This window comes from Electrophorus electricus, chromosome 14 (genome assembly GCF_013358815.1).
Source record: "Electrophorus electricus isolate fEleEle1 chromosome 14, fEleEle1.pri, whole genome shotgun sequence".
Classification (NCBI taxonomy): Eukaryota; Metazoa; Chordata; class Actinopteri; order Gymnotiformes; family Gymnotidae; genus Electrophorus; species Electrophorus electricus.
In genome coordinates, this window is record NC_049548.1 from 22467549 (window position 1) to 22490869 (window position 23321).

Consider the following 23321-nt stretch of genomic DNA (forward strand, 5'->3'; position numbering starts at 1 on the left):
TGGGGGGATGTTTCAGGCTGTTAACAGACCATTCTTTACAGCAGGGGCACACACACACACACACACACACACACACACACACACACGCGTGCACAATCTTGCTTGTCTCCCTCTCGCACGCCCACAGAAGTGCACATGTGGTCATGTTTGCGTCTTCCCATGCGCAGACGTCTCTCTCTAATGGTGCTCGTGTGTTGGCTCTGACCATACAGCACCCGGGATGTACGCGTTTGAACACGCGCACCAGGGGCTTTAGCTGTCGGCCTGCTGTCGGATAGAATGTGGCTCTCGCTTTGAAATTTACAGAGAACAGCAGGAAAGTGGCTTTATTTTTGTCTGCATATCTATTCTGGTCATTCAGTGCTGGTGGGAGTTAATTTATCGGCGTGAAGCTCCAGCGTGTGCCTGCTTTTGGCATCTCCATCTGGCCTGTCCCGTTTGTCTGTGTCTGCTTCTTTCATTCTCTCTCCCTCCCTCCCTCTTTGTCTCACACACACACACACACACACACACACACACACACACACACACACACACACACCCCACCCACATGTGTGGGGGAGGGGTTTTATTCCTTTCAGCAGTGCCTCGAGCTGACGTGAGGTGCAAGCATTGCCAGCAGCCGTGATGCGGAACCTGCGTCTCGGGGAGGGAAGCGTGTGCTAGGAACGTGTTACAAGCTCGCCGCTGCTGCTCATGTGTCTGATAATAATGATGATGATGATGGATCTTCATCTCTGTAATGCTGAGAGCAGATGCGCGTGTGTGTGTGTGTGTAGGGTTGCGCAACTATCATTAACGCAGCTGAAGGCTCCTAGTAATCACCCTCTCTCCCTCCCTCCCTCTCTCTCTCTCCCTCCCTCTCTCTCTCTCCCTCCCTCTCTCTCTCTTCTTCCTCCTTCTTGTGCTCTGTCACTGTTACACCCCCCCCACATCACACTTGTAATGTGCTTTGCAATATATGAAATTATATCATGCAATCGCTATGACACGGTTGAATGTTTATCTACCGTTTTGGATAATTCATCAAAACGCCCACAGAGCACTATTCGAACACACCACAGTAGTCTAGAAATAAACACACCAATCTAGAGTAAAATGCAGCACTAACCTAGAACTACAGCGTTAAACGCGACTCAACCACAGGGACACTAATCTACAATCTAGAAATGTGATTTTGCGTGCTGCGTTTCTTCTTCTCAAAGCTGTTCCCAGTATGTGAATACAGATGAAGGTAAAATCTTGCAGGCTGGGTAAAGGTGTGACCTCGAGTGCCCAAATCTCACGGCATCCCCTGCTTTCAGACCCTGGCGTGAGGCCTGCCGCTTGCCTGCGTTCTAGCTGTTACTCTGGGGGCAGTTTAGCAGACTGCAACGCTGCAGCTGCTGGCCTTCTAAATATAGACTCGGTGAAGAGGTGGAAGGAAACCGCCTCGCGCTGTTAACACGGCGTGGAGAGGCGCTTGCATAGCGGCTTTTTAATAGAACTACGTTTCCCATGATGCACCTCTCACCAGTCTCGCTGAGGACTGGCTTCATTCGTGATCCGTCACACGGTCCCTAGTGAGCATTTTAGCTGTGTCTGATTTGGGTATTTTCACGTACAATGATTTTGGACCTGGGTGATAAATAAGAAATGTATGCAGTGTTTCAGTAGCAGTGATGTCTTAAGTATTGAAGTGGAAACCCTTTCTGCAGGTGTGTGTGGCTGGTGTTTTGCTTGGCTGCACCCCTCACACTCATAAAACTCAACTCCCCCGGCGCACAACCAAACTGACATGATTATGATAGGGCCACGGTCACTAGTGTGATATTAAGAAAGTTGCCGTAACCCGCGCTGTGAAAAGTACACAAGTAGACGCAAGCTGCCACAAGGGGAGTCCAGGAGGGATAAACTCAGCACTGGTGGTTTGAATCTTCTCATCCGTTATTCATTCATTAGCAGAAGAGATGGAGTCCGTTCTGGGACAGGAACCAGGTCGGTTCTGAAGGGTTAGTGCGCGTGTTCACGGACCGGCTCCATTCTCGAGGGTTTGGTGCGCGTGTTCACGGACCGGCTCCGTTCTCGAGGGTTTGCTGCGCGTGTTCACGGACCGACTCCGTTCTCGAGGGTTTGCTGCGCGTGTTCACGGACCGACTCCGTTCTCGAGGGTTTGCTGCGCGTGTTCACGGACCGACTCCGTTCTCGAGGGTTTATTTGTAAGCAACAGGGAATTGCCTTTATTAGGAGTGGATGTGTGATGTCAGTGCAGAGCTTATTTTGGAGCCTGAGTGGCACTGCTCCTCCACCCATCTCAGTGGAAATGAGTTTGAATCAAAGAAACTGGGCTGTTGATTAGAAGGAGAGAATTGCCCATCATCGGAGAGTTGGGGGCGGGGGGGGGGGGGGGGGGGGGGGGAGGGAGGGAGACCAGTCATCAGCAGTATGACTCATTGACGGAGAAGCCAAAACCTTCATCACCCTGCACCTCATTTTAACAAAATGTTCCACATTTGTTGAAATTCATGTTGATTTTCCCGTTTTATTGTGATTTTCATGGTTTATAGGCCTTGCTGTCCATGTGTGAGAAGGGGAGAGAGACCCAAGCCGTTGTTGGGCATTAACTCTTTGGGACCGTGTGATGTATTCGGGGGATTGCGGCCAGTATTGGGAGATGTTGTAAGGGAGTTTTTCTCTAGACCAAACTGACCCCGTGTTCTCGGACAAATTCCCATCAATCAACTCGGAGGTTCCATACACTTTTGGTTTAAGTTCACACCAGTTCACCTGGCTTTCAGTTTCATGGTACACGTGGGCGGGTGTTGGGCTGGGGCGTTGCTTGTTTGACTCCGTGTGTGTGGTGTTGAAGCATGAGCGTGTGCTTGGCCCGAGCCCCTGGCGTGCTGCTCTGCTCCATACGTGCAGTTAGCAGATGTTTAGACGCTGATCAGCTCTCCCGCTGGAGCGGCAGGTAGTGAACTGTCCGAGCTGTACGTCACACTGGGAACCTGCTGCTGACCTGCACACTGTGTGCTTTCTTAGCAAGAACATCCATAGTTATTCGTAGCGTTTGTTTACCGTTGGCCCATCTTCCGTGGTTGAGCTGAGCTTCTAGTAAGGAGAGAAGCTCCCAATTCTTTTCTTCTTCTCTATCTTAAGTGTCTTTTCCAGCAGCTGCGTTGTCGCTGACTCGTATGCGCACTCATTGGTGGACAGATCCGTGTCTGTCGTCAAGAACTGTGTGACCATACGTGTCTGTGGCCCCGAGTACAAGTGAAGGGCCCAGTTCTGTCCTCCCCCTCCCTGGGAGAGGGCCTCCTGCGTCGGCGCGCCTCCAAGCCGGCCCGGAGACGAGGTGTGGCGTTGGATGGAGAGTCTCTGAGACATCGCCACCTTCACGGATCCTGTACAGAGCGTCCCTTCCCACACACTCCTGCACCGTGCAGAGGTCTCGGGGAACGGGGTTTGCTGGTCAGGGTGTAGATGTGGCGAGATGACGAGCTTAATGGAGATGTGTGTAATGGCTGGTTTTTGGTTTCTGCCAAGACCTTCATAGTAAATGTGGCTTTGAAAATGATGTGGAGATCCAAGTGTTGTGTGAGGTGATGATTCACGGTTAGGGTTGTCATGAATTGATCACTGTCAATAATATGAATATTAACCAGTACTATCTATTACAGATATAAGTACTAAATGTTTAATATTTTCCCCCTGCCATGATGAGTCTGGTTTTGGTGAGTAAATAACATGCTTTTTAAACTCGAGCTCGCTTTTTCGCAGGCCGCACTCTGCTGGAGAAGTTCTCCCAGCAGCAGGAGAGAGCAGAGTCAGTGGAGGAGGCGGAGCAGCTCTGTTCTCGGATTCTGGCCTCGGGGCTCCTCCTCCCCTTCAGCGAGTGTTTCGGGGAGCGACACCAGGGCGGCAGCACAACACACGTGAGCCAGCAGTTCAGCGTGAGTGCCCCGTCCTCTGGAACCACCGCACTGTGCGTGTGGTACAGCTGCTAAAGGCGTCTGGCGCTGCAGTATTGACTTGTTAGAAATGCCTCATGGTGTGTTGCTTGTGTATGATTTGGATAATACTCAGTTAGTCTGTCATATTGAAGAGTCATGTAACACACACACACACACACACCAAATAAAACTGGAATTTAGGATTTGCCTAGCTGCACTGATGGTTTTGCTGTGTTGAATATCTGGTGGTCTGGAACGTTCTCCAGCAGAACGAATCCAGCTGTTTGGGGGGGTGAGCCTAATGTCAGCGCTCACTACACACACTCGCTCCGTGTCTGAGCACAACTCAATCGTGGCACCTCATGCCATATTTGTGTGTTTGTGAGGGAGAGCGAGCAAGAGAGGTGTGTGTGTGTGTGTGTGTGTGTGAGAGAGAGAAGCTGCAATGTCACTGCTGCAGTCTGGCCCACACACGCGTGTGTGTGTGCTTACACACCCATTCAGCACATGTTCCTTATTTACCTCAGTATGTCACCACCTGGAAGTGACTCCTAAGCCAAACTGCATCCGTGCTGTCGGATCCCTGCCAGTCGGAGCGCTCGTCCTGGGGCGGTCCGGCATCGTTCCAATCCTTCTCCTCCTCCCCTCCCCTCCCCTCACGCTCCCCGGAGCAGCCTGATCTCCGACGTGTCGACGTGCTCACCCCCTCTCCATCGGCGGGGACTGAAGTGTTCGGCATGGTGGCTCGAGTATGTGGCTAACGGCCTCTACAGGACGCGGCGCCCCGCGGCCCAGCCGACGTGCACGCAGATGCATCGATCGTAAAGGCTTCAAGCGCAATACCTGGCAAGTCCTGGATGCGAGGAAGCCGGAGCGCGGCGGCTCTGGTCCTTGCCTCTCCACGGAGAGACGCAGAACGCAGGAGGGCTCGTAGCTTGAAGGAAAAGCATCTTTCCTGATGTGGAGTCATGGATCAGGGTGAAATGTTTGACATTGCGGTTTCTCTTCTGCTCTTGTGCCAACCTGCTCTCAACCCGGCTGAACAGGACAGCAAGCTGTGTGTGTGTGTGTGTGTGTGTGTGTGTGTGTGTGTGTGTGTGTGAGCTCCTTTTGTTAAAATATTTTGTTTGTCATGCACCCTCCTGTGGGTGTCTTGTCTGCCTGCCTGTGTAACAGCCTTGTGCCTGTACCTTGTTTTGTCAGAAGTCTGTTCATTTTTTCAAGAGAGTTTCCTGTATCTCTGAGTGACTGAGTCTGGTCCGGTCTGTGTGTGAGCGAGGGAGAGAATGAATAAGCAAACTACACCGCTGCATCTGCTTGGGGGCAAATGTTCATTTGCATGTTGATGTCGTAGCAGCTCGTCGCTGCCACCTTCTGTGGAGACGCTGTAACTGCATGTCTATCGCCTGCTCCTCCGCTGGTGACTAACAGCATGGACCCCACGTCCCGACCTCCCACGGGACCTCCTGTTCCGGCCGAGAACCTGCTGGCTCGGCTTCCCGACTTTGTGCAGGAGTTGCTGACTATTTCCAGGCTGGAGCGTGGTGAGGAACGTGAGGGCCGTCTGGATCTGGCCTGCCTTAAGCTCAAACAGGCCGTCCGCAGGAGATGCAGCCTGTTTGAACACCTGCAGGTCGGCACGACCGGCTGGTGGGGATGTGCGTGCGTGCTCTTTGTCTGATCTCCACTGCCTGGTGTCTGACTTCTTGAAAAATAAAACAAGAAGATTTCTTTTGATTATTTTGGAGATTTCCATGGTGACCGGCCCTCAGCATTGACGCTGAGTCCTCTGATAGTGTTTGTGGTGTGTGTGTAAGCCCTGTCCACATGCTCTCACGTTGTTGCGTGTACCTGTCAATTCATGTGGTCCATCGTGTGTAAAACGTGTTGCGCACTCGTGCGTCTAACGCTTGGCTTCCTATTGGCTGCTCAAATATGCACTTGCCTGGTGTATGTGAATATTCTGTAGTTACCGTAAGGTCACTGTGGCGATTGGTGCTTTAACGTGATCATCACTAAATTGGCTTCATGACACGCCCGCGCATGCGTACACACCCGGTTACATCCTTCTCATATCTCAGAGGTGATAAACGGCTCACTGGTCACAGACACCAGTTTAAGGGTTGAAGGTCTTGCTCCCCAGGCTCATGCAAAGCTCAGGCTAGCACTGATACTGCTGAGCTGCATCACGCCAGCCAGCACAGTCTGGACTGCAGCCGTATGGCTCCTCGTTTTGGTTGGCTAGACGATCAGGACTACAGCTGTGGCTCTGTTGTTTGTTTTTTGTTTACACACCGAGTATGTTTTTTGTGGACACTTCTTAGCTTCTGGGAGCTGAAGCAAAATGTGAAAATCATGGTTTTGGCCGTTGGCAATACTGGCCCCAGCCCACATGAGTGCGTAGATACTGCTGCTCCCTAGAGATGACCCCTGACCTGTGACCCGTGGATCTGTTGGTGTCTGCTTTGTGTTGACAGGAGTCACAGTAGTCCATCAGACATTTAGTTATGAAATCAATGCACTTTATTCACAATACACGTCTGCAGTTTTTCTCTAATATCTCTCTCTCTCTCTCTCTCTCTCTCTCTCTCTCTCTCTAGCAAGACCAGTTGTACACATGGGCCCCAGTGAGTCAACCACCTTTGTCACTGGAACCCTTTGAGGGGCGTTTAGCAGGTCACGTTTCATCCCTGTGGCCACAGAGCAGAGTGGGAACCGAAGAGATACCTACACTCAAGTACACCGAAGCTGGTATGTGTGTGTAAGCGCGCGCACACACACACACACACACAGCTTTGTCCCCAAAAGCCCCAGGAGTGCGCGCGTTTACTCTCGTGTGAGGAGTGCTGATCCGTTATTCGGACTGTAGTGACGTTCCTTTCCTTGCTCAAGTGTCCCCGAGTGGTCAAACAAAAAATAACAATGCGAAGTCCAAACATGGCTCACACTCCTGAATCCGCCAAGAGCAGGTGGAGTCGGAGCACCGAGAGTTCCGGTCCCGGAGTCTGGGGCGTGGGCAGGGGTAGGATTCGCGGGAGGGGGGTTGAAGTTTGCTACTCTGGAATTTTACACTGAATGTTTCTCCCTTGCTTTGCATTTATGCCCATAGAAGGTGATGAGGGTGAGTAATGAATCTTGTTTGGCTTTTTTCATGCTCGTCTTTATCATTTTACTCAGAGGGCAGGTGTAGTCGTTTTCATTTTCTTGCTTCTTTGGGCCTAAATGAGAAATTGGCCAGAAAACACATTTGAGAAGAACTTTTGTGTTTTTTTTTAAAAGATTTAAATATTTTTGTGCGTGTGCTCCCAGGGAGTACTCGAGCACTGCGTAATCAGATTTACAGGTTCTTACAGCAGTGCTGAGATGGTTATGCCCATGTTTTGCATAGCCAGATGTAATACACTTTAACTTTTTGTAGTCGTCTCGCTCTCCCTCTCTGTATTTGTGTGCTTCCTACAAGAAACACCAGTGTCACACATTCCATCTCCGTCCGTTTGTGAAGCTCGTATCAACCACTTCCTCCACAATGTCTCGGCCACCATCTTCAGTTTGCCAACACACTGCACAATGTGGCTCCTAAACAGTTCTGGTTTTTGGTGGGCCAGCAAGTTCTCATTCTCTTGAGCTCCCAGCAGTCCAAATATATTTTTTCTCATCTACCAGATTGGTTATAACAGCAACGATAAAGCCATAACACCTTTTTTTTTTTTTTTTTTTTGGTCAACTATAAATTTTGTATATTGTGATAAAGTAGGATCTTTAGGCCACATCGACCAGTTCTAGTTTGGCGCTGCAGTGTTCGTGTGTATTTGTGTGCACTTCTTTGCAGTGTTCAGCAGTTCTACTGTCCTCACACTGTAAGTAGTGTGTGTGTGTGTGTGTGTGTGTGTGTGTGTGTGTTACAGAGCACCAGGCTGTTGTCGTAGGGCTGAAGAAGAAACAAGAAGAAGAGATCAAAGACCTTCAGGTATAACTTCATTAACTTAAAAACCTCCCACATGGAACCTTTTTTCCTCAAAGCTGAACGCATGTTGGCTCATGCGCTGTGAACTCAGGTGAAGGCAGGTCACGGCTCCCTCTGAACGCACCGCTCAGCCCGGCGTTTCCACACGAGAGGCTGCAGGGTTGTGGGGAGACTCTGTGGCACAGTTTGGTGTCTTGCCTGCCAAGTGGTGTTTTTATTGCTGTATTTTTTATATCAGTAACGGCCCAAAAACTCAGCAGGGGAAAATGTTATTTTGAACTGCTTGGTGACTTTGCTCTTATACTTGTCTCCTGAATAAAGGAACCTGGGACCTCACTTAACTAGAACTGATATTTAGAGGCCCAGAATAATTGTTTTACTTTATAAAATTTAGTGGTGTGTGTGTGTGTTTCCCTTTATGTGATTTGAATAACAAAATGTGTAGTAACTTGAATCCTTTTGGTATCTGGGAGGAACTTAATTGACACTGCACTTTCCTCAGTGAACCAGTAGAGGGCAGAATTGGTGTAAATGTGCATGGAGCATCGTCTGTGGCTGCATCATTTTGCCTGCGTGCCTCTTTAAACAAGCCCTTAAGTTTTATGCCGACGTTCCACTCAGTTCTCCGTTTGGCGAGGCCATGAGGGAAGTGTGATGGGCTTCACAAAGGAGGTGAAGAGCCGACTGAACGAATCCACCTTACTTCCGAAGGGGCGCTCTCGGGTCCGTCAGCCGCTCTGCCCTGTCGAGGCCGCTAATTATGGACCAACTTGCTGCTGTGCTTTCTTGAGAAAGTAAGTGTCTTGGGCAGTCCTAAACGCTGGCCACGTGGTACCTGATCAGCAGAGCCAGTCAGTAGCTGTGGCAGGGATGCTTGGTCCTTACCTGCCTTTACTGTACCCTCCCCCGCGTTTGGTTCCCCTGCATACTTTCTTTCAGACAATGTACATTTCCACACTGACCCTACCAAATTACCCCCCATTAAACTAACACAAACACAAGCTAGATAGGAGTGTTTGCTGGACAAACAGATCAAATCGCTCTGCCTCCTGGGTAGGTTCTGCTCACCACTGTACGGCCCCCCATCGCCTCTCTGCAGGAGCTGGCGAAGGAGTCGAGTGGCCGTCCCAGATGCCCCCGCGGGGAGGAGGTGGGGTGAGTGTGAGGGCATGCTAACTGCTGTAATGGAGCGTAGTCGTGGTGCTAAAGGTCGTTGCTTGCCCAGGGCTGTGGTTGGGTATACGGTGCATACATTCACAGGCTCTTCGCGGGCAGTTGTGGCACGTTAAGTATTTACTGATCCGCTCGTGTTCTAGGTCTTTCTCTGCTAAGGGCAAATGAGGGTGGGTTGGAGCTCGTGCTATGCTGGTGCACCAACATCGTAGTGTTAGTTTCTGGTCTCTTGGGTTGAGTCCTTTTTTGAGGTTGTTCTGTCCTGGCCAAGATTTGCCTTTTACTGTTGGCTTGTGTGAGGTCAGTTGGACTAAGGGTCTGTTAGATCTGCAAGGTCCTCGCTCTCTCTCTGTGTGTGTGTGTGTGTGTGTGTGTGTGTGTGTGTGTGTGTGTGTGTGTGTGAGAGAGAGATACTATCCTCTGCCCCAGGTCCACAGCAGCATGGCTAACGGTTGGCTCTCACCCAACCATACAGGCCCAAGCGCAGGCACTTCATCACTCCTTGTTGTGTTGAACAGTGCATACGTGGTTGTGATTTTACCTTGGCTTGGTTAACTGAACACCCGAGTCTCTCTCCAGATTAACTCGCTCTCTTACTGCCATGGAGTAGAAATGGTGTGATGGATTTACTAAAGCACGTCACTCAGACGTCTGCGTCTGTGTTGAAGCTGCTGTGTTCAGTTCTCATGAAACAGTCGTGTGTGTGCGCGCGCATCTGTAGCCCAGCAGGTAATCCTAATCGTAGTGTTCCGCCTCTCTCTCCCGCACACACACACGTGCTCTCTCTCTCCCCTTCTCCCACAGGAGGAGTCCATGTTGAGGACCGTGCGGCTAAAACAGGAACACGTGACTGTTATCCAGCAGTTGGAGCAGACGATCGAGGACCTTCGCAGTAAGATCGCCGAGCTGGAGAAACAGCACCCTCTGCTGGACCAGGAGTGCGGCAGCCACGAGGACCTCCAGACGGAGGCCACCGCCCTGCTGCCGCTGGAGGCCAAGTCTGTGCAGACCTCCCCCGTGGACGAGAGCGTCAGGTTTAAAGTGCCTTCTCCAGACTGGCCCAGGCTCAGTGAGGTGCGGCAGGGCAGGCCTGAGGGCTCCGTCCCTGAGCTGCTGGTAACTGCTTCTCCAGCAACGGGACAGTTTGTGTGCACATGCCAGCAGCAGCAAAAGCTGCCTTTACCCCTCCCCCCGCCTCTGCCTGGACTGCCTCCGGCCCCGCCCCCTGCACCGCCTCTGCCTGGACTGCCTCCGGCCCTGCCCCCTGCACCGCCTCTGCCTGGACTGCCTCCGGCCCCGCCCCCTGCACCGCCTCTGCCTGGACTGCCTCCGGCCCCGCCCCCTGCACCGCCCCTGCCTGGACTGCCTCCGGCCCCGCCCCTGCCTGGACTGCCTCCGGCCCCGCCCCTGCCTGGACTGCCTCCGGCCCCGCCCCTGCCTGGACTGCCTCCGGCCCCGCCTCTGCCTGGACTGCCTCCGGCCCCGCCCCCTGCACCGCCCCTGCCTGGACTGCCTCCGGCCCCGCCCCCTGCACCGCCTCTGCCTGGACTGCCTCCGGCCCCGCCTCTGCCTGGACTGCCTCCGCCCCCGCCTCTGCCTGGATCCTCTATTCCTCCACCTCCACCCTTACCAGGCGCTGTTCCACCCCCTCCACCCCCACCTCTCCCTGGTGACAGACCTCCACCTCCACCAGGCCTGGCTGGCTCTTTGCCACATTTTCTCCCTGCGGGGGCCAGTTGCCCCACTCCTTCCTTCGGACACGGCTCTCTACCCCCTCCCCTGCCCCTCGGACTGTACGCGCTGGCTGCAGCCCAGGAGAAAGTACCCCGCAAGGGGGTTGTGGAACCTCCAAGGCCCATGAAGCCTCTCTACTGGACTCGGATTCAGCTCCACGCCAAAAAGTAACCCAGCAGTTACCCATCATGCCTTGCTTTAGATGGTTCTGTTGTGGGTAATGATGTTTGCTGTGTGTGTGGTTCTGTTGTGGGTAATGACGACGTCTGCTGTGGGTGGAGGTGGGTGTGGGTAATGACGTGAGCTGTGGCTGGAGCAATAATTATATCGGAAGACCTTTTAGGTGTCATGTCACCAGGCAACGATGAGCTACGCCATCTGATTTGTAGAGGAGCTGGAGGTTTACATGAAGTCTGGAGGTGGTTGTGTGGGGGGGGGGGGCAGAGATGAAAAGTTTTGCTTACTAGTGGAGTTGTTGCCATTAACCAGCGAACCGTACAGTTATCAGTGCCTCTGTAATGGTGGTTGAGTTTGTATATCGTTTTGTCTTCGTCAGAGACGCAAGCCCTCTGTTTTGGGAGAAGATCGAGGAGCCCACCGTGGACTTTGAGGAGTTTGTGGAGCTCTTCTCCAAAACGGCAGTGAAGGAGAAGAAGAAACCTCTCTCTGACACCATCACCAAATCCAAAACCAAGCAGGTGAGTTAGGGAAGGGGGCATAGCTTTGTGTGGACCCCTACATGGCATGTAAAGGTTACTCTATGCCGGTTGTGTATATGTTGGGACGTTCTCGTGATAGGGAGCTCATGAGAGCTGATTTCTGGGTACATGCACTGAAAAATCTCTGTGTGCATCAGTGACATTGTAGCCTGGGGGGAGGTATATATTTGCATGGGGGTATATATTTCCCCTGTGTTTCTGTCTTAAGTAAATGCAGTAAATCTGGTGTGTCATGACTGTGCGTTTGCTGTAAACACTCAGCTGTCCGTCACTCTTAGTCTTAACAGATTCCATGTACTGGCCCTTTGGCCATTTAATAATAAAGTAATGAGCCACATTTCAACCCTTTTGGACTGAGCATGTCTGCATCCCCCAGTCCATCTGTTTATGAAGTAATATTCCACCACAGCCCCTCAAGCGAGAACATGATAAAGTCCGTCAACACAGATCCGCGCAGATAATGCACCTGGATCTCCGCGGACGTCTGTTTTGGACGCAATCCCGTCTACAAACCCCCCAAAATAGGAAATTCTAATGAGTAAATAAACGGACATCAGTTCCTGATAAAAGGTGGAGGTCGTTTGTGTGGGTGCACCTGACACAGTGCACCTCTACCGCTGCGTTGTGCCTGGAGCCAGCATGAACATGCGGCATAAATATGCGCATATCATCAGCTTGGCTGGCCAGCGTCGCTCTCCCGTTACCGGGCACGCCGAGTTCTGTCTCGGAAGCCTTTAACCCCCCCCCCACCCGGATCAGTACCGTACCCTCGCTCCGGTAGGCCTTGGGACTCGCGTTACAGAATGCATGAATGCAATTAGAAACAATATCCTTTAATTATGTAAATGTATTCATATATGCGGAGTCTTTTGCTTGGCCTTCGGGGTGCAGGTCCGGTATTCCCAGCGGCCTTCCAAACCCCCAGATTCCCGTGTGGTCTACAAAGACCTCACAGTGCCTGTGGAATTCTTTGTCTGGCTTGTGGAAGCAGATGGTGTTCCCCACACACACAGTCAGGTTGCTTTCCGGAGGTTGGGAATTTTCCCGCCGTCCCGAGGGTCGGTGCACCGACGCCCGCCACACTCAAGTTGGGGCGTGAGGACCTAACTCCGGCGCTGACCCAACCCAACGCTCTTGAACTTGTCTGTCAGACGCTCTCCGATGTTGTGTATTAATGAACGCGAATCAAAAGGCATGTGTTGGTGCTGTTCTAATATCTGAACATTTAAGTTCTCTGATTCAGAACATCTGTACCCCTGGGCCCGTTCTCGGGTAAACCTGTTGTATGAATGTGTTTCAGAAGTATGGCGTTTCAGACCGCCTCTCTCACTGGTCACTTTGTGGTCTCACGTCCATTGTTATTGGCCGTAAGCACTGGCCAGTTCGTTCCGCCGTGGTTATCGGAATTGACGGAATGGCGTCGTCCTGTGTGGAGGAGACCTAACGTCTGTCTGCCAGCTGACTGGTACTGACACTGTTCAAACACAAACATCTGTGTTTGAGTCCTTAATGGTGGTGGACACGTTCTGAGGTTCCCGAACAGCCGTTTGAGGGCTCAGACCTCGCTGTCCCGGCGTGTGCTGGAGCCTAGCCGGCTTTACCGCGCACGGCCCGGCGGGGCAGGTGCCGTTTGGCCCGTTTCCGTCCGGCATGGTTCGGGCAGATGCATCCGTGGTTGGGTCATGAGCCTCTTCCCGAGAGTGTCTTGGCTCCTTTTTGTCCTGGAAGGTTCTCTTCACCTGCGGCATAGCGGAGACTCCACAAGTGCTCCCGGCACAGAGGAAACGACAAACTCCTTCTCTCCTTCTCTATGTAGCCTTTCACACACTTTCTTCTCTTTTTCTTTCCGCAATCTCATTGTGTGATTTGAAGAGTTTTTCACGTCTCTTCCAACCGAATCGCTTTGTTGTGGACTTCTAAATTGGAGGTTGTTTTTTTTTAAAGAGTTTACTGAAGTCAAATGAGATGGTAATTTAACAGACCTGCATTCCTTGAACGAAGTACAGCTTGTCAAGGCGCCCGAGGCTTTTTGCGTTCACCAAATAAAAATATTTGAGAATTGTGCACTGGCTGACCTCGGGAACAGCTGGCGGTTGAGTGCGGAAGGTGCTGGAGTCCCATGTTTAAGACATTATCTCAGCCAGCGGTTTGATTGAAATAATTGGAATCCCTCGTGCCCCCCCCAGGAAAGAAACTGCTTTTGATAAAGTAATGTTTTCTTTTGTCTAATTGCAAGGGATGCTGGCTGGCGTTGGCAGAGGGCCTTTTTTTTTTTGTTCGTACACGTCATCAGCCCATTGCAAGCTTGGTTAATATAAGGGTTTTTTCTTCTCCATATAACAGGTTATATAATCTGTGCTTATAGCAGGAATGTTATCCGGACTGGATAATTTTCTCTCGCTGTCTGTCTCGTGCCTTTTAACGCTTGCGGTTGTGTTTTGGCAGCGGTGGACGCCAAGCAGCAGACACTCGTAATGAGCTCTAGGAAAAAAGGGGAAAAAACCATTAAGAGTCATTAAAGTCCAGCAAGTCGTCAGTGTGTTCCACACGAATAAAGACTAAACTAGCATGCAAGATCTTCACTTAGTCACGCCGGTTTGGAAACGTTTTCTGTTGGCAGTTTCTCTCTCGTTTATGTGCTGTGTAGTGCGTTTGTGAGGAACATGTCAGCATGTTGAAACCAAGCAGTTGCAAATCCAGGGCAACCTTCTAAATTCAAATGAGGGTAGCTGGGGGCATGTGTACCTGTGCCTCTGTGTCTATTTTTGACATGCCACATATTTTAGTGATTTTAGTGAAAGTCTAGTTTGTTGTGCTCACAACAGGTGTGTTTAACGAGGATGCAAATGAGTGTCGGAGAGGAGGGCGGGATCTTTGTGACCGTGACGGTCGTAAAAGTGTAAAGCTCCGTGTCACTGTGGGAATGATTATTGGGGGGGGTGTGTGTCTGAGAGAACTGTTTTGCACTCTTCTCTGGGCTGTGCTCGCATATGAGGGGTGTCCAGTGGTGACCAGTGCTGACCTGGCTGTTGTCTCGCGCCGACACATCTACTTATGCAATTTAAACAACGGAGCTTTGTTCGGACGGTTTCAGCGGTAGAACAGGAACCTGGGCCTGCCTTCTCTCTCTCTCTCTCTCTCTCTCTCTCTCTCTCTCTCTCTCTCTCTCTCTCTCTCTCTCTCTCTCTCTCTCTCTCTCTCTCTCTCTCTCTCTACTGAGACTGAAATCCATCCAGTGCAATTATATAATCAAATGTGTGTGTGCACGCGCGCACCTCTGGCTGATGGCTAAATGGATTCTATTAATTTCGAACCCTCCTCGGAGATCTCTCCCCCTCTGTGTGTCAGTCATAATATTCAACATCCCTGTAATTGGCAGGAATTGGTTGCCGTGGGAGCAGCAGGGGTCAGGCGAGGTCAGGTAGTGTCCGGTGGAACTCTGAGGGAGTGCAGACCTCGCAGTTCAATGAGAGAAGTTCGATTAATTTACCCTCAAACCTGTTAGACTGCTTATTTGACTTTATTTAAAAAAAAAAAAAAAACATTTAAGTGATTGCAGAAATGTTTCTGGTGTGGCTTGGCAGATATGCTTTGAAGTCATAAATGTAATCTCTTGCTATGCATTTATTTTTTGTGTTTTTTGACAACCGAGTAATGTAAATTAATTGGAGTGAGTTGCTGTAATTGTCTTGCTCTCCTTCCTTTGGCGTTTTAACCCGACAAATCCTCGTGATTTACGAGTGGGAAACCGTGAGCGCCAAACCATTTTGGCATTTCTTCCAGGGGCCATAACGACCACAGAGTCGGTGCGAGCTGGCTAAAAGACACGATGAGGGCAAAGTTGAAGGAGCACGCGGAAGAGCAAGCGAGCAGGGTTCAGAAAGACATGAGAGGACGAAGCCCAAGTCTGGTCAGGACCTCTCGTGTATGGGGGGGCGTTCAGTGGCCAATATATACGGAACACGCGCACACCTGCTTATCCAATCACCTAATTATCCAGTCAACCAATCATGTGGTCGAGTCTCATTTAGTATTTGAGTGTGACGTGACCGTTGGTGCCAGATGGGCTGGTTTGAGTATTAAATATAAATCTCCCATCTTCCCTCTAGGTTTTTGGAGATCCTCTCCTAGTGCAGTCAGCACATTTCCAGCAGCCTGTCATGTGACCACAGATCTCTGTGCAGGAGACACACATGGCTTGTTTCCTGTTTTATGGACTGTTTTAGATGTGAACACTATGAACCTCTTCTCTCTTGTTATGCTTTTCTTTAATCTCACACAAAATGTTTTGGTTACAAAATCTTTCACCATTCTGTAAATAATACAGTGGCATCTGTCCAGCACCTGTTTACGTGTGTTACCGTCAGCTTCAAGGGCCCTGAATCGAGCTGTGTGTTGCAGAAGGGTGACGTGTTCATTACATCTGCTCCATCTAGCTGACACTTTTATCCAAAGCGACTTGCAGTCATGACTGAACACGACTTGAGTATTTGAGGGTTAAGGGTCTTGTTCAGGAACCCACAAATGGAAACTTGGCAGTAGTGGGACTTGAACTGGTAACCTTCTGGCTACATGTAACTCTTGCTGATGGATTCTGCTCACACCTATAGATGAGGCAGCGATGAACCCTTGACCTTTTTATGTATGGAGTAACGTGTACTGCTCAGATGCTGTGTGTTGCAGCCAAACTGACACTGTTGGGGGGTGTGTGTGTGTGTGTGTGTGTGTGTGTGTGTGTGTGTGTGTGTGACAGGTGGTTAAGCTGTTGAACAACAAGCGTTCTCAGGCTGTGGGAATTCTCATGTCCAGCCTGCATCTGGACATGAAGGACATCCAACACGGTAAGTGATGCAACACTAAGCTTAAATATATTCAACACCAAACACGTTAGTACCATCTTCTAGATATACACCACATACAGTAGACACAATACTTAAACCACTTAGTTTACGGCTGCTGAGCAATAAATGTCTCTGCAGCATGTGATGTTTACTCTATAAACAATACACAAAATTAACTTGATGGTAAACAGGACGAACACTGGATTTTATTTATTAAATCAGTCTTGATCAGTCTTCTGTGAGTGTTTGCATATACAACACCAAATCTCTAACGTCTAAAAGAAACGTAGGTGAGGGCCGTCGCCTGCCATCATCAGTGTGAACTCGGCTCGTCTCTGCATCGTACTTAACACTGGACATACCTTACCCTCCTGCATCGTACTTAACACTCTTCGTTTCAAGGATGAGGGCAAATACTGACCACACTACTCCACTTCCCCAAATTGTCAATAACTCCCCCAACCCTCATAAACCATATCTGCAATATATTAAAAAAAAAAGAGGTCACACTATTGGTCCTTGTGAAAATCTTTTGAAACGTTTTGCCAACATTGTGTTTGTGTTGAGCAAACTTCTGAGCAGTAGTGGCATTTAGTGCTGAAACTGCCTGTGTCCTGAAACACATTCTCCTCTCTCTCTCATGCAAATATTTGGAAGCATTTGATGCTTTCCAAATAAACATGAAGAAAAACTAAACGAATGCTGCGCAATTGCACATCTGTGCCATGTGCTGCTATGGCAATGGTCCGCCTGGATGTGGGGGGGTGTGGTGTGGTGTTACTGCAGTACTCACTGGGCTCAATCGCAGGTCTCAACACCTTCATTAAACACTCTTCTGACCACCCTCTCAACTTCCTTAAAACTCTAGATGGGTTTAGAGGAAAATCCCTGTTAGGAGGTTAAAGTGTAATTCTAGCTTGATTTAATAACAAGTGTGTCCCATTCTCGAGTTTGTGCTTAATCAGTTAACTAAATAATTGCCTCCATCTTCAGAGTTGGAGTGTTGGTCTGCTCCTGTAGCTTTGCGCTTATGCCCCTCACATCAAAACCCGGAGGTCAGAACAGAGAGGAAGTACTCAGCTTTGAAGTACATCCACACCAGATGAGTTTAGATACTGGGCAACTGGGAGAGTTCATTTACTGGTGTGTTCTGTATCTCTGCAGTGTTTCTTTTGTATGTGTATGTATGTACACACACACACCCACCCACCCAAGCAAGAAATGTTGTATATTTTATAACTGGTGCCCTGAGAATTTGTACTTTAATTTTCATCCAATCAATGTGTTTATACGTTTCCTAACTCACTCACATGGTCTGGTTTATTTCATATGGGCTCAGCTCTGTGTAATCATACCAGTCCTTTGTTAGACATCCAGTCTGATATTTCAGAGGATCTCTCTCTCTCTCTCTCTCTCTCTCTCTCTCTCTCTCTCTCTCTCTCTCACTGTGTGTGCTCTTTGATGTTTTCCCATTATTGTGGTTGCCAGTTTTTCACGCTGCAATTACAACACCTTCCCCCCCCTGTGATGTCATTTCCCTGTAACCTTTCTTTGGATTGTCTGTGGCCCACTGGCTGCAACGTTTGTCTTCTCCAGAGCTTAACCAGTTGGGGACGAGGGGATATGACATCGTTGAGTCCCTGCGTGAGGTGACGCACCTTTTATGCATCGTAATCTTCAGAAGTGATTTTGGGCCATCATTATATACACACACACACAGAGGGATGGTCGGGGGGTATATTTACATTGGTTTAATTATTTGTTGAGACTCCATCAGAAAGCCATGGTCACGCATTCACTTGAACATGCCTCCCTGAATGCCGGCAAGCAAAAATTTTTTGTCGCTTTTATTGGGGTTACATGTACAGGTCGGGGTATTTTTGGTTAGTGTAGTGTTTATGCAGTATTTATTGAGGTTGCATGTACAGGTCTGTGTAATTTGGTTAGTGCAGTGTTTGTGGTTTTTACTGGGGTTCTATTTCCTCATCTTAATACACACACACACACACACACACACACACACACGGCCAGTTAATTAATCATGTTTTAGTCCTAAAATGCCATGCAGTTCTGAAGGCCTGTATCTGACAGGCTCGCGTGACGTGGGTTTCCTCTCTGCCATGTACAGACTCCTCTAACTCCTTTCCCAACTCTCTCGGCTGTCTGAGACCCAACAACCCCCTGAACTGTGCTGCCGTTCACCTTGAGAGTTCGTCACGGTTCACCAGATGGGGCATTAGGAGACCATGTAGTCACCAGGTTTTAGAAGTCCTGCAACTGATCTGGACACTCGTGTGGAGTCACCATACAAAGTTGTCTTCTCGTCTGAACTATGTTTCTATCTAAGTGCGTTTTGTGGGAAAAATGTTGGATAGCACCTTTCCAAAAAAAATTGTTTAAAGCCCAATGAGATTGATGAAAGACCAATGTTGAGTAGAATTCACATTTTGTCCCGTCCCTTAAAAATAACAAACTTTTACTTTGTTCAGATTATCTGGGACAGTGCACATTACTTAGTCTCCTTAATAAACATTGTCTTGGCTAGTTTATAGCTGTACTCCATGGGCCAGTTGTAACTGCTCAAATGTCTGATTAGAATGTCTGATTTAACAGTTTTCAATGCATCATTCTGAAACGTCTCGACCAAAAGCTCCCAGAAACGCGTCTCCCCTGCGGCCTGCTGGCTAGGCCGTTTGTGGAGTTTCACACGTGCGAGTCCTCCACAGGCGTGTCCATCTCCTCAAAGACGCTGGTCAGTGCCCTGCTGGTCAGTGCCCTGCAAAGTCTACCCTGCAAAGAAGTCATTAGCTCGTCATTTCCCATGTCGCCTGTAGGGATGTAAACCGAAGGCGACACGTTTGTTCACTTAAACAGTGCTGAAGGGTAGACCGCCACATAACTGTTTTTTTCTAACACGCGTTTATGTAGGCCTGATTGCACAGTACTGTAGTTATAGATGTAGAGGTGGTGAAGCCTTCAAATGTTCACCGCTCTGAGGATGTAGATCAGTTTGTTTGTTTTTTTGATCACAGTTGCCGTGTCCTCAGAGATATCTACTAGGTCTTTCTAGAGAGCTAATCAGCTGTACATTGGAAAAACCAAGAGGATTGATGAATTCTGTTGAATATCCGTGTAACGTCAGAGCTAAGAAGGCAATTGAATACTATTGAAAACTGTATTGATTGGTGGTTGTTGCTATGGCAGCGATGTGAGGTAACCTGAGAAGGGGTACACTGCTCTATACTCTCTGAACTTTAGGTCCCCTGGGAATGAATGTTACACGCTATCAGACGTTTAAATCATGTTTCAGCTTCTAGCAGCACAGAATCGCTTTGCTTGCACAGCTGATGAAGGACCTCTACTCCGAAACGATCCATTTCTCTGGAAACTCTGCAATTTTGAATCTCTTGCTCGCTCTCTCCATATACAATAATTTTCTCTGTTTACTACAAACACCTTTTTTTATAATGTAACTACTATTTTATGTGATTAATAGAGACAGAGCGACTACTCCCTCAGACACTGGAGAATTAAATTACACTGAATATAATTTCCTCTTTCCTACCAGTATCTGGGAAGCTGGAAAATTTCACTGTAGCTCTTTCACACAGACGGGAGGAGAACTGAGTCCAATTTCTGGGTGCCGACCCCATTTGGAGGCGTACGCTGAGTGTTGCGACCATGCAGGGTTTCTTGTAAATATCGACACTTGATCTGAGCGGATGGGGAATGACTCCTGCTTGGCTGAAATGGTGCTGGGCTGTCCTCTCTTGGTTCTAGGTGTTGGGGCCCTAGCTCCAACTTCTTTGGCTGGGGCTATAATGTCCAGCCCAACTCCGGGGAATTACGTTTAACACCCCAATTGATGCCTTCTGCACCGTTGCCCTCATTGTTTAACTTTGGCTGGACAAGATTGGAGAACGATGCAGGGTTTTTCGGGCGGGTGGGTGTCGGATTATAGGGCATTAGGTTTGCAAACAGATTCCCTAAAGTCATTTTCATCTGCCAAACACTCATCCTGAGCAGTGAAAATAAACGCTTGGCGACTCAAGAAGTTGCAGTTTTCCATTGCAAATTTTCAGCTTTTTTCTTCTTTAACACTGTATTTGAAGCTTTGATTCAATTAAGCGTGAAAGTGGCACTGTAAGTATTTATTTATTTGGTTCTTGTAGACTTGGTTAGCAGTCTTCTCAAACACTTCAGTTTTAAACAATGTCTCCAGCATGAATATTTGGAGTGTGTGAGTGAGTGAGTGCATGCTTGAATGTAACACTATATCTCAGATTAAACAGTCCTCAGCTCCAGCCCTGTTTGTGTTCAAACATTTACTTTTAAAGGATTACAGTTTGGGGCGCCAGTTCCTGAATGTGTAGAGACACACAGGCGGCAGGCAGCGTGCTCACTCAGTAACCTGACAGCCTGTGTGTGTGTGTGTGTGTGTGTGTCGCTCTCACTCGCTCATGCACTCTGTCTGTCTGTCTGTCCCTCCCTGTGTGTGTGTGTGTGTGTGTGTGTGTGTGTGTGTGTGTGCCTACAACTTGCATTTTTAAAAAGTTCCATCTTAAGTTGCTAAATGTATTTTCTAAGGTGCGGTAAGCAAACTTGACACCCTGGCCTCGGGGGCAGATCTTGCAGCCAAATGTAGTTAATTACCCCCAGACACTTCAGGATGTATTAAGCAGCTTAACGGTATCCAGCAGGGCAGCGAGGTCTCTGGTGGGGCACAGTGGGAGGGCCCCCCTCTTTGCTGTGGGTGGCAGTCAACCCCGTGGGGCAGGATGCCCAAATGTCTTGCCCTAAGCTGAGCTTTGAGCACTCTTGCGTGTGACCCCACGCCACCGAGTGTGTGGAGTGTGGATCCTGCTGTGGTTTGGACTTGGCACTCTGCGCTCCGTATATCTGTCCTCTGCTAGGTCTTGTTTTGGTGGTATTGGGGTGGTTTTTTTCTTGGTGGGGTGGGGTGTGTTGCTTTCTCTTCTTTTGTAGATGTTCATTTGCTTTTTCTAGATTTCTGTGTGTGTGTGTGAGAATGTGCTTGCATGACACACATTTGCTAATAGCAGCATGTTTGTCTGCAATGGGTGTCTGAAAAGTGACCTATGACCTTTTGACTCCTGGGCTTTTTATAGTTACCTTGGGCCAACAGTGACCCAGAATCAATACCGTAGTATCTATTGCGTACTGATGGTACACGTGGAGCAGAGAGAGTGAGGGTGGGGGTGTGTTGGGGTTCTAGGGCGGTGTGTGTGTGTGTGAGCTTTTTTTCTAGTTACTTTAGTGCAGATTCAATATCTTTCATAAAAGGCATTTTTCACGTATCCAACAACAAATGTAGCTTCTTGGTTTACATGTCTGCATGTGAAATCCAGTAATGTCTATAGAATAAACCATGCTGCAAGTTGCCATCCAATACCAACTCTTCACTTTTTTTAATAGTGTGTGTGTGTGTGTGTGTGTGTGTGTGTGTGTGTGTGTTCTGCTCCTCAGCCATTCTGAATCTGGACAACACCGTGGTGGACCTGGAGACCCTACAGGCTCTGTATGAGAACGTAAGCTGCTTCTACTGGTTGGCTCCTACAGCAGGCTTCAATTCTGACCCCTGGCTTGGTTTTTTTCCCTTTTAAAGTCTTTTGTTAGTGAGCTACATTTCATTAACCAGTTTAGATTAGTGAACATTTATCTAACGCGCATTCAAGCTCCGGTGGACTGTTTGTCCAGTACTGCAGTTCAGTAATTCTTTTTCTCGGGTCACTGCCAAGTGTGGGTTTCAAATCCGCTTCGTTACAAGCACTGCTGTGTTTGGGTGGTGCGGAACTTCAAATGAGAAATGTGCTCTGTCCTGTTGCTCAAGAGGTTACACTTTTGTTTCAGGAGATGTACAGGCGTGGGGGAGCTGCTAGCTGATCTCTAAGGCTGTGTTGCGCGTTTCCAGAAGCTGAAAGCTCTCTCGCTCTCTCTCTCGCGCTCTCTGGCCTCTTCCATTATCTACTCATCCGTTATGTGCGTTTTTCACGGAATGCTCCATGTCGGGCAGATCCGTGTCTGGGGGGGGGGTTTCCAAGATGAGATTTGTGTGAAGGAGCAGCTCCATCAGAGTAAAGGTACAATTACAATGAACATAAAGCTAAAACTATGGGGGCAATTCCAATACTATACACAGTTGCCCCAATGCCACTAGTGTAGCGACGTACGCTAATGAAAGTGACTGTGTGAAACGGCGGCAGGTTTACAACGTGGAGGTCTAATGGGACCGACAAGATCTGACCATTCTGTAGGGGTATGCATCCCTGCGGGTTCTGCGTTTCACTCTTGGTCTTGGAGGTGCAGAACATGCCGTCTCCGTTACGTTTGGAGTCGCACCACAAGCTCCCTGCAGAAAAACGGCGCTTCTGGCAGCTCTACCCACCTGTGGAAATGTTCTCCCACACCCACTCTCGACTTCGAGAGGAATTGTTCAGATGTTTTGTGTCTGGCAGGTACGTCCAGCAATTCTAGAAACCAGACGTGCTCCTTCGAGAAGGGCATGAAGAGTAAAAGGAAGCATGCCGGCTGAGATATGGAGAGGCCCGATTAGCTTTAATGCGCCTGATGATCTTCAGCGGTGGGTCTTCTCCAGCGCTTTGAGCTGGTTTTGCGGCTGGTCCACGGCTGGGTAGAAGTCCTGAGCATGACCCTGCAAGGCGGGGTGGGTACACAGTAGGTGAGGCGTGCGCTAATCTGCACCTTCTGCTCCGGGGGCGGGTTTTGCAGTGGGGGCCACGTTGTGGTGATGCTTAAATCACTGGAGTGGTTTTCCAGAGTTTACATCGCATGGCGGACACGCTTCTGTGGTTGCCTGGAGCTTTGGGCTTGTTTACGGAGATGTTTACTTTGTCAGGTAGCTGGTTTTCTCTTGCAGGTAATAAACACCCATGTCCCTGCTGTGCGTCTCAACCCAGAGTACGAGCACTGGGACCCG

At 49.2% G+C, this 23321-nt stretch overlaps 1 protein-coding gene across 1 annotated transcript in view; it reads left to right on the forward strand.

The window, feature by feature from the left end:
- fmn2b (formin 2b) overlaps positions 1 to 23321 on the forward strand; it is a 44920-nt gene that overhangs the window by 2264 nt on the left and 19335 nt on the right. Inside the window, exons 2-9 of the mRNA XM_035533205.1 lie at positions 3760 to 3932; positions 6533 to 6683; positions 7042 to 7053; positions 7838 to 7899; positions 9874 to 10970; positions 11360 to 11501; positions 16276 to 16363; positions 21851 to 21912. Coding sequence (XP_035389098.1) covers positions 3760 to 3932; positions 6533 to 6683; positions 7042 to 7053; positions 7838 to 7899; positions 9874 to 10970; positions 11360 to 11501; positions 16276 to 16363; positions 21851 to 21912 — 1787 coding nt within the window. The remainder of the gene's footprint in view (positions 1 to 3759; positions 3933 to 6532; positions 6684 to 7041; positions 7054 to 7837; positions 7900 to 9873; positions 10971 to 11359; positions 11502 to 16275; positions 16364 to 21850; positions 21913 to 23321) is intronic.